At 63.4% G+C, this 10,421-nt stretch overlaps 2 protein-coding genes across 2 annotated transcripts in view; one reads left to right on the top strand and one right to left on the bottom strand.

The window, feature by feature from the left end:
* Nucleotides 1-9,008, top strand: part of GRIN3B (glutamate ionotropic receptor NMDA type subunit 3B) — a 9,397-nt gene extending 389 nt beyond the window's left edge. The window contains 9 exon segments of the mRNA XM_004391429.1: nt 2-78; nt 1,849-2,438; nt 3,452-4,469; nt 6,979-7,124; nt 7,211-7,326; nt 7,522-7,673; nt 7,952-8,116; nt 8,214-8,284; nt 8,651-9,008. Of these exon segments, the coding sequence (XP_004391486.1) occupies nt 2-78; nt 1,849-2,438; nt 3,452-4,469; nt 6,979-7,124; nt 7,211-7,326; nt 7,522-7,673; nt 7,952-8,116; nt 8,214-8,284; nt 8,651-9,008 (2,693 nt within the window).
* A 687-nt stretch (nt 9,009-9,695) lies between these two features.
* Nucleotides 9,696-10,421, bottom strand: part of TMEM259 (transmembrane protein 259) — an 8,047-nt gene continuing 7,321 nt past the window's right edge. Inside the window, exon 11 of the mRNA XM_004378688.2 lies at nt 9,696-10,262. Within this exon, the coding sequence (XP_004378745.1) occupies nt 9,696-10,262 (567 nt within the window). The remainder of the gene's footprint in view (nt 10,263-10,421) is intronic.

The following is a 10,421-nucleotide window of genomic DNA, read 5'->3' as shown; positions in this document are numbered from 1 at the left end:
CACTTCCTGGCGGCCGCCACCGAGACCCCTGTGCTCAGCTTGCTGCGGCGGGAGGCGCGCGCGCCCCTTGGCGCCCCGGTACGCTCGGGACCTGCGGGGGCGGGAGCCCGGGACGCCCGGGAGTCCAGAGGCGGCAGACCCCGCGGCAGCCCCAATCCAGATGCGGGAGCCCCCGGAGCGCACGGGCGGGACCCTTGGACCTCGGATGCGCAAGACCCCTGGACGGCCCCTTGGGGGCCCAGAACTCCCGTGCACAGCCCTTCCCGGGGCCTTGAGGACAGAGAAGCGCCACCACCGCGGCCCCTGCCCCTTCGACCCCAGGGCCCCCACCCCGCCCGCCCCCCACTCCCATCGCGCACAGCCTCCTCTGGGATCCAGACGGCGGGACCAAGCGCTCTGAGCGCTCATCCCTCGGGGCGCCTCCTGGTTTGCCCCAGGGCGGCGGGGATAGGAAGGCGAAGCGGGTCTCCCTTCTGGCGGAGGCGTGCAATTCTAGCACCCAGGATCCTCCCAGAGGCCCTCCCCGACCTCACAGCCTCCTGCGTGTCCTCGGGTCCCCACCTTGTCATTCCAACCCCCTCCCGTCCTTCTCCACCCCTTCTCATCCTTGGAGCTCTCTCTCGATCCTACCCAGGTCCTTGTTCAGGAGAAAACGGGACAAAGAGGGAAAAGGCGGCTTTGGCAGGGCTGTGGGGACCTCGTTGTGTCCCCTTGGGAAAAACTCCCTAGGGCCAATAGGGAGGGGCCCCGACGCGGGGACATGGGGGCCTGGGCGGGGCACCTGGACAAGGAGGCGGCTGTGGGTAGGGGCGGTCCTCAACGTTCCTGCCACTTTCAAACTTCCCAATTCCAACTTGGGGTCCTCTTCAGGACTTCTTTGTCCTCAGGGGTGGGAGACTCTGACCCTAGAGAAGACCCAGAGGCTCATAAACCTCCCGGTGCCACTCGGGACCCCTATCCCCATAACCGGCCCGGGCTTGGTGGGCGAGGTTGTAGAACTCAAAAACCACGCCTGTGGCGCCCTCTGCTGCCGCCTCCAGGAAGTGCGCCTCTGCTGGCCTGGGGACGGCCTGCTGGGAGGGCCCTCGGGCTGGGACCTCCTGGCTGCCCTGGTCTCGCCGGCTCTTTGCTTGCCCCCGACCCCCACCCCGGCCAGTCCCCCAGCACTCGGTGCCCTGCCCCCACCCAAGCAACATCCTGCGCCCGTAGGTGTTGGGAAAGCTTTCTCTTCCTTCACACGCTAAGAGCAAATCCAGAACTGTCTGGATGCCATCAGGCACAGCGAAGGCCCTCGCCGGAGGCCCTTGGCTTGCCTGGGACAGGGGCGGTGATAAGTCAAGAGGAGGCAGGCTGGCTTGGCTCCAAGCACGAAGGTGTCTTCATAAGGGTCCTGCAGGTGGCCTGGCCCTGAGGGGCTCCCAGGGGTAGGAGTGGGGTGAGGTCAGGACTGGAGTGGAGGGAGGGACTTGGGGCTGGGGGAGTCCTAGAAGGCGAGTGGGGGGTTCCGCCTGGGAGATGGGGAACTCTGAATAGAGAAGGAGCGACGGAGTTGGGTTTTGAAGGATATGTAGGAGTTGTCTGGCAGAAAGGGAGAAGGATATTCCAACTAGGGAACAGTGTAAACAAAAAATCTCAAAGTGGGGTGCTACAGGGTGGCTGGAGCCAAGAAGCAGACCCTGAACGTGAGGCTGAGCATTGTGATGGAGGTAATGGGGAGCCACAGAAGGCTTTAGAGCAGGGGTGGGTGAGGTCCAATCTTCAAGTTGACATCTGTTACTGAGCACCTCCTGACGGGTGTGGGAAGAGGTGTGTGTGTCAGGACCCTAACTGTGGCTGCCCCCTCCCCAGAGCCCCTTCCACCTGCAGCTGGACTGGGCCGGCCCCCTGGAGACACGGTGGATGTACTCTTGTCTGCTGCAGGCACATGCCTGGGAGGACGTCGGCCTGATGCTCTGCCGCGTCCAGGACCCCGGTGGCCTGGTGGCCCTCTGGACATGCCGGGCCGGCTGGGCCCCACAACTCATGCTGGACTTGAGCCGGCCAGACACTGGTGACGCGGGGCTGCAGGCACGCCTGGCCCCGCTAGAGGCGCTGGCGGGGGCTGAGGCCCTGGTGACCACGGCCATGCTTCTGGGCTGTGATGCAGCCCTTGCCCGGCAAGTGCTGGCGGCCGTGCCCCTGGGGCCCCGAAGGCTGCTGGGCACGCCACTGCCCGCCGAGGCGCTGCCCACTGAGGGCCTGCCACCTGGGCTGCTGGCACAGGGTGAGGTGGACCGACCCCCACTGGAGACTGCCGTCCAGGATGCCGTGGAGCTGGTGGCAAGGGCACTGGGCAGTGTGGCCCGTGTGCAGCCTGAGCGTGCCCTCCTCCCCACCGCAGTCAACCACAGTGACCTGCGGCCTGCTGGGCCTGAGTCCTCGGGCCGCTTCCTGGCACGGTAAGTGGGGATCCTGCTGCGGAAGGCTGTCTGTCCAGGCCCCTGGCGGGGTGTGACCCTCTGCCTGTGGGGCACCAAAGGCACCATTATTGTGCACTTGCTGTATGCCAGACACTGTGTCCAGTCCTTCCAAGTTGGTGATTTTGTCCCTTTCTTAGGTGGGGTCCCGAGAAGGGGATTCAGGAGACAGAATTTATTGGGGTGCTTAGGGAGAAGGGAAGTGGAATGGGGAGGGAAGGAGCTGAGGCGGCCTTAGCCTGATCCCACGGGAGCCCTGAAGTGTGAACTGCACCCGGGAGTTAGCTCCACCGTGGCTCCGGGAGCCAGATTTCGTTCCCCCATATCTGTCAGTCACTGGCTTCAGTCCACCCCCAGGGAGGGGCTGTAAAACAGCGGGCGTCCATGTGAGGCAGCTCCGTCTTTCCAAAGGCCAATCTCCAGAGCAGGGAGCAGCCGCCAGCCGCCTGCAGCCACAGGCGGGGATGATCTGGGCCACAGTGCCCACTACAGTCCACCCCTTACACAGCTCAGCCCCATGGCTTCTCCCACGTAGCTTGTTCCATCTGAGCGCTGCTTCTCCGAGATTCCAAAGTGACAGCTGCACTCAGTACAAGCCTCAGGGCAGGTGCCCAGAAGCAGGGCCTGAGAGCAGGGTCCCGTGTGCGGCTTTATGGATGGAAAACCCAGGAGAAGGCAGGGAGGGCTATGGGGTGGGTCAGGGGGCAGAGCTGACCCCACCAGAGCTCTGGAGCATGATCAGCACTCAGGGGCGATCGATCCCACCTGATTGTGAGCAATAGCATAAGTCAGGGGGTGGGGGATGTAGCCATAGCATCTGGGCTGATAAATGGGACCGGGGTGTCACCAACAGTGTCCCCTACTGTCCCCCTTGTAGAGACAAGGATGGAGATGGTCAGAGAGACTAAGGCAGGTGGAGACGAGGGTCTGAGCCTGGCTGGGGGGCTCCTGCTGCCAGCCGCCTGATGCTCACCCCGCCCACCCCTGCCATCCAGGTTCCTGGCCAACACATCCTTCCAGGGCCGCACGGGGCCAGTGTGGGTGACCAGCATGTCCCAAGTACACATGTTGCACAGCTTCAAGGTGTGGAGCCTCCGCCAGGACCCGCTGGGCACCCCGGCCTGGGCTACGGTGGGCAGGTGGCGCAACGGGCAGCTGGAGCCGGAGCCGGGGGGCGCTGCCATGAGGCCCCCACCCCCGCCGGCTGCCCAGTCCCGGGCGAAGCTGCGTGTGGTGACGCTGGCGGAGCACCCTTTTGTGTTTGCCCGTGAGTCGGACGAGGACGGCCAGTGCCCGGCGGGTCACCTGTGTCTGGCGCCCAGCACCAACGACTCAGCTGCGGTGGATGCGCAGTTTGCCGCGCTGGCCAACGGCTCGGGGCCCCGTGCCCTGCGTAAGTGTTGCTACGGCTACTGCATCGACCTACTGCAGCGGCTGGCAGAGGACACGCCCTTCGACTCCGAGCTGTACATCGTGGGTGACGGCAAGTACGCTGCCCTGCGTGATGGCCGCTGGACCGGCCTGGTGGGGAGCCTGCTGGCTGGCAAGGCCCACATGGCGGTCACCAGCTTCAGCATCAACTCGGCCCGCTGTCGCGTGGTGGACTTCACCAGCCCCTTCTTCTCCACCAGCCTGGGCATCATGGTGCGCGCGCGTGACACCGCCTCGCCCATCAGCGCCTTCATGTGGCCGCTGCACTGGTCCATGTGGGTGAGCGTCTTCGCCGCGCTGCACCTCATGGCGCTCTTCCTCACACTCTACGAGTGGCGCAGCCCCTATGGCCTCACGCCCCGCGGCCGCAACCGCAGCATTGTCTTCTCCTGCTCCTCAGCCCTCAACCTCTTTGGACGTATCGTGTCCAGCGAGACCCCCAAGAGCCCCACGGGGCGTTTCCTCGTGAACCTGTGGGCCATCTTCTGCCTGCTCGTGCTGTCCAGCTACACAGCCAACCTGGCCGCCGTCCTGGTCGGGGACAAGACCTTCGAGGAGCTGTCGGGGATCCACGACCCCAAGGTGGGGTGCTGTGCGGCTGGGGTGGGGGGCGCTGGGGGTCTCAAAGCTGGGAGGGTGGACACTCACCCCCCCAACCCCATCCTGAACCAGGAACCCCACTGCATGCAGTTGTCTGCTTGGGACCCCTGCAGACATTTATTGAGCATATAGTGTGTGCAAGCAGCCCTGGTGGTGCAACAGTGAAGCGCTCGGCTGTTAACCAAAAGGTCAGCCGTTCAAACCCACCAGCTGCTCCTCAGGAGAAAAAACCTGACCATCTGTTTCTGTAAAGACTGCAGCCTTAGAAACCCTATGAGGCAGTTCTGCTCTGTCACGTGGGGTCGCTGTGAGTCAAAATTGACTCAGTGGCAATGGGGTCGGGTTTTTTGTTTGTTTTTGTTTTTTAAGTCTCTGTCAGGAGTCCCTGGGTGGTGCAAATGGTTAAAGTGCTCCGCTGCTAACTGAAAGGTTGGCGGTTCAAGTCCACCCAGAGGCACTGCACAAGAAAGGCCTGACAATCTACTTCTGGAAACCCAGCCATTGAAAATCCTATGGAGCACAGTTCTACTCTGACACACATGGGTTGGTTGAGTGTGTACCAGGCGCTGGGGACAAAGCAGGCGAAGATTCCTGCCCCCAGAGCTGACAAGAATCAAGATAAATAAGGAAGAGTTATCGTGTGAGGAGGTGATGGAAGGTTAGAGAAAAAGAAGCGTGGGGAAATGGCAGTGCTGAACAGGAGGGGGCATTTTCCCAAGTGGGGGGTCAGGGAAGGCCTCTGCGAGGGGGTGACATGTGAGGGAGCTTTAAATGTATATCAGGGAAGAGTGTTGCAGGTGGAGGGAACAGCAGATGCAAAGGCACTGAGGCAGGATCCTACCAGGGGGGTTGAGGGAACAGCAAGGAGGCCCGTGTGGCTGGAGTGAGCGAGCAGGGGGAGAGAGGAGGGGAACGCAGGGAGGGGACGGGGCAGGTCGTGCAGAGCCCTGTGGGTGGGGAGGACTCTGGCTTTACCCAAGGGACTTGGGAGCCCTGGAGTGTGGCTGGCAGAGCAGGGACGAGCGACTCGGTGCTCACGTTCGCCCTCTGGCGGCCGCCGGGAGGACAGCCCATGGGTGCTGGCAGAGGAGGGACGGGTGTACATATTTTTCTTTTTTAATGAAAATTTTAGAACACTCCACAGTAGGAAGCTAGGGATTTCCGTGAACCCATCTCTCAGCTGCAGAATCGGCTCCCAGCCCGTTTCGCCCACACCGTTCCCCGTCCTCTGCAACCACGGGATTATTTTGAAGCAAATCTCAGACTTTGTATCATTTCACTGTAAATATTTCAGGAACCTTAACAACCGGGGTAACAATTCCCCCCGTTGTCTTAAATTTTTTCCCCAGTTTATTTGCAACTGGACCTTGTAGGGTTCAGACATTGCATATGGTTGAAATCTGTTAGGTCTCTTTTAACGTCTCGGATCTCTTATTTTCCTTTTTCTTTACTTATTTATTCATCTGTTTATTTTCACATTGCATTTATTTGTTGAAGACATTGGAGTGTTTGCCAATAGTGATTCCTGCCGTTTGGAGCTGGCTGGTTGAGTCCCTGAGGGGTGTTCCCTCTACACCGGTAATAAAATCTAGACACCCTGTCGTCTGATAGGGGGGCCACTCAACACATGTGGGGACTTAAGTTTATATGAGTTAATTAGAATTAAGTTAAACATTCAGATCCCCAGTTGCTATGAAACGATTAATAGCGGCGTGTGGTTGGTGGCTGCTGAACTGGGCATTGTTACCATCCTCCGTAAAGTTCTGTGGGACGGCGCTGCTTTAGAAGGGACTTCTGGGTGGTGCTGTGGTCCCGGTGGTCAGCTGTGGGATGACTTTAACAGAGAATGCATTCATTCATTCACTAGGGGTTTGCACAGTGTTCCCCTGGCTGCTGCGAGGAGGGGACCAGAGCAGAGGCAACCGCGCTGGGCCAGGGGGGCTGATGGGGCAGGCGGGCTGGGGGCGCATTCGAGTGTGTTCTGAAGGCCGAGTCCTCAGGGTTTGCGGATGGACGGCATTTGGGGATGACAGAGAGACAGGACAGAGCTGCTCCTGACCCCTGACGAGGTGGAAGTTGCGGGAGGCAGATGGGGATGGGACCCTGAGGGTCTAGGACGAGGAGGCAGTGGGATACAGTCTGGAGTCCAGGGTGAGGTCGGGGGGTGTTGGGAACTCAGGTGGAGTTCAGAGCAGGGGTTCTCACCTGGGCGATTCTGTCCCAGGAGACACTGGGCAATGTCTGGGGACATTTGTGGCTGTCATGACTGGGGGAGGGGGTACTACTGGTATCGAGTGGGTGGAGGCCAGGGATGCTGCTCAAACCCTACAGTGCACAGGACGGCTCCACCCCAGAGAATGATCAGGCCTCATGTCAGAGGTGCTGGGTGGGACCCTGGTTTGGACGGTGGCCTGGGCGGTCCCAGCTGTGAGGTGCAAGGTCGGAGGGCGAGGGGCAGGCTGGCTGGCTGACTGAGCTCCCCCCACTGCAGCTGCACCGCCCGCCGCCAGGCTTCCGCGTGGGCACCGTGCGGGACAGCAGCGCCGAGGCCTACATCAAGAAGAGCTTCCCCGAGATGCATGCGCACAGGCGCCGCCGCAGCGCGCCTACCACGCCCGAAGGCGTAGCCATGCTCGCGTGAGGGTGGGGGCAGGGATGGGGCGGGGCTGCGGTAGGCCCGGCTAGCGCTGACCTCGCCCCCAACCCCCCCTCACCCTCCGCAGGAGCGACCCCCCCAAACTCAACGCCTTTATCATGGACAAGTCCCTCCTGGACTACGAGGTCTCCATCGACGCCAACTGCAAACTGCTGACTGTGGGCAAGCCGTTGGTCATCGAAGGTGAGGGAGGCCCCTCCCGGGCATCGGGGCTTGGGGGAGTTGGGGTTAAGTCAAGGCCTTAACGGCCAACGCGTTCTGGGGGCACTGGGGAGCCATGGATGGTCGGCCAAGCTGGGTCAGAGGAAGGGCCGTGTGGGCAGAGTCCCTCTGGGGTTACGCCCCAGCCCGGCCCCACCCGATTCCGGCCTCCCCCAGGCTACGGCATCGGGCTGCTCCGGAACTCACCGCTCGCCTCCAACCTGTCCGAGTTCATCAGCCGCTACAAGTCCTCGGGCTTCATGGACCTGCTGCATGACAAGTGGTACAAGATGGTGCCTTGTGGAAAGCAAGTCTTCGCTGTCACGGAGGTGGAGAAGGGCCCAGGACACGGGCAAGGGTGGGCGAAGGGGGCACTGCGCCTGCTTGGCCAAGTCTCTGCTCATTCCCAAGATGCACATATGTGTCTTTGCATCCTCCTATCCAAACTACAAAACCCCAGCTCCAGTGTCCCCTCCTCCATGAAACTTTCTATAATCGCCTCCATCCCCAGCCACGGGGTCCTTGCTTCCCAGCCCAGCTCCCAAGCCTGGGGCCCCACCTAGGAGGCTGCCGTGACCTCGAAGGCCGATGCCTTGTCTGTCCACAGACCCTCCAGATGAGTATCTACCACTTCTCTGGCCTGTTCGTGTTGCTCTGCATGGGCCTGGGCAGCGCCCTGCTCAGCTCGCTGGGCGAGCACATCTTCTATCGCCTGGTGCTGCCGTGAGTACGCAGGGGCAACAAGCTGCAGTGCTGGCTGCACACGAGACGGGTAGGGCGGCAGGCAGGGCGCCGGGCAGGCTTAAGGGCGGCGGGCGGGCCGCCTCCCTCCCGACCCAAGCCCCAACCCAGTCTGTCTGGGCTCTTAGAAAATCCACCCGGCCCTCAACACCAAGACTCCCGAAGGCCGGAAGGGAGAGAAGCGCAAGCCGGAGTCCAGGTAAGGGGTGGGGCCCAGGGAAGCCCCGCCCCCCGCAGACGCGGACCTTGATGGCGCGGAGAGGGAGTGACCCAGCCCGTGCTAGTCGCCTTGGGTGGGCCCCGCTCACCACCCCACCAGCTCCAGCCCCCTTAGTACTGAAGGAGACCGTGCGACGCGGGAGAGGTTACTTTATACACTTAGCTCGCTCCTGACAATCCCTAGCTCTATGCCACCAGTGGCGGCCTCCAGGACCCTTCCCCGAGCAAGGCGCAGAAAGGGCACGGCTGCCCCGGCCCTGAGGCGGCTCTGGGTTGGGTCCAGGTGCCGGGGAGGGTCAGGGCGGACCCGGCCGCACCTTGGCCCCAGCCGCAGCCTCGTTCCCAGGGGACCCGCGGAGCCTCAGGAGCAGGAGGCAGCGGCGCCCGCGCCGGACCTGGGCGGCTGGAGGCCGGTGCGCCGCGCCGTGAAGACAGAGCAGCGCCGTGTGCGCTTCCTGTCGGAGCCCGTAGCCGCGGACGCAGAGGCGGACGCCGGGTCGCCCGAGGGCCCCGTGTGGCTCTGCTCCAAGGGCCGCGCGCCCGTCTCACCACCCGCGGGCGCCCCGGGCCCCGGCGAGCTGGCGGCGCTGGAGGCACACATCGCGGGCATGCGCGAACGGTTGCGCCATGCGCCGGTGCGGCGCGGCGAGCTCCTGGCCCAGCTTGGTGACAACGCCCGCGCCGACCCTGAGGAGGGCCCGTGACAGTCCAGCCTGGCCCGCGAGAACCTCCGTCCAGGACACACACGGACGCGGCGCTGTCAACAGCCGGTTTATTCTATATACAAACACCATTTTGTACACTGCAATTAAATAGAGTGGAATGAGCACGCTCCGCCTCTCAGAGTGATTTGTGGCCACTTGGCCCCGGCCCTGCGCCCAGGCGCCAGCCCCGCCCTCCCGGCCCGGGCCCATGGGGACGTTGTGGGGAAGGCACTGTGCATGGAGCACCAGGCTGCTGGCCCCTGGAGAGGGGTCAGCCGCCAGGGCATGCCGTCCCTGCCTGGTCCCTGCCCCCATCCAAAGGTCAGAGACATGCCCTAGGGGCACCGCAATGTCCTCAGGGACAGTTCACTCCACACTTTCCAAAAGCGCCTTCCAGAACCTTCCAGAGAGCCCAGTCCCCTCTTGTGCCCCAGTCCAGCCTGCTTTGCAGCTGTAAGGCGGGGCCTAGCTTAGCCCACACCCAAGAAGGTCACCTTCCAGGCCCATCGGAGCCAACCCCTGGCCCACCACAGCTGAGACCAGAGCAGCCCAAAGAGGGGAGGGCCCAGGTGCCCCCAAAGAGCATGTGCTGGTCCACAGGGCCTTCCCAACCCCACGGGCTGTCATCAGGGCCATGCCCAGCTGGCTGGGGACGCCAGGGACAGGATGCTCAGCTGCCAGCGGGGCTCAGGAGCCGGCCTCAGAGGGTACATCCTCAGTGGCCACGGGGGCAGGGCTGGTTCCGCTCTCCTCAGCAGCTGGGGGGCCCACGTCCAGTGCTGGGAAGTCACTCTGGGGGACACCGTCCTGGGGGGCACCATCGTGGGGGGCACCGTCCTGGGGCACAGGGGGCGTGGGGGTACGGGGAGGCCCACTGGGTGTCGGGGGCACCCGCCGCTCCAGCAGGGAGGCGCTCAGGCCTGACAGGAAGGAGGCATCTGTGATGATGGCAGCCGTCTCTGCCATCCAGCCCAGGTCACCTCCGGCTGCCGCGGCCACCGAGGCCGCCGCAGCCACCAGCGAGCTGGGTGCCACGGCCCCGGCTGCCCCACTGGCACTAGGCGAGCCAGGGCCCAGGGCGGGGGGCTGCACAGTGGGGTGGCCGGGGGCAGCGGCGTTATTGTTGAGGTTGTCCTGCAGCGCCGTCGGGGAGCCAGGGCCTGGGGGGGGCGCGTGCAACAGCAACTCCTGGATGCGCATCTGCTGCAGGATGGCCGGCAGCTCGTAGTGGTGGAAGAAATAGATCATGGAGTGCTGCGGGGCCGAAGGGTCAGCACTGGGTCAGCGGTGGGGCCCCCACCACCGCCGGGCCCGCCCCCACCACTGAGTTCACCCCCCAACCACTGCCCAGCCCGCGCCACCACTGCAGAGCCCACCCCCACCGCTGAGTTCACCCCCACCACCATGCAGCCC

The sequence above is a fragment of the Trichechus manatus genome, unplaced genomic scaffold (genome assembly GCF_000243295.1).
Source record: "Trichechus manatus latirostris isolate Lorelei unplaced genomic scaffold, TriManLat1.0 scaffold00057, whole genome shotgun sequence".
NCBI lineage: Eukaryota > Metazoa > Chordata > Mammalia > Sirenia > Trichechidae > Trichechus > Trichechus manatus.
This window is presented reverse-complemented; position numbering and strand designations above follow the sequence as displayed.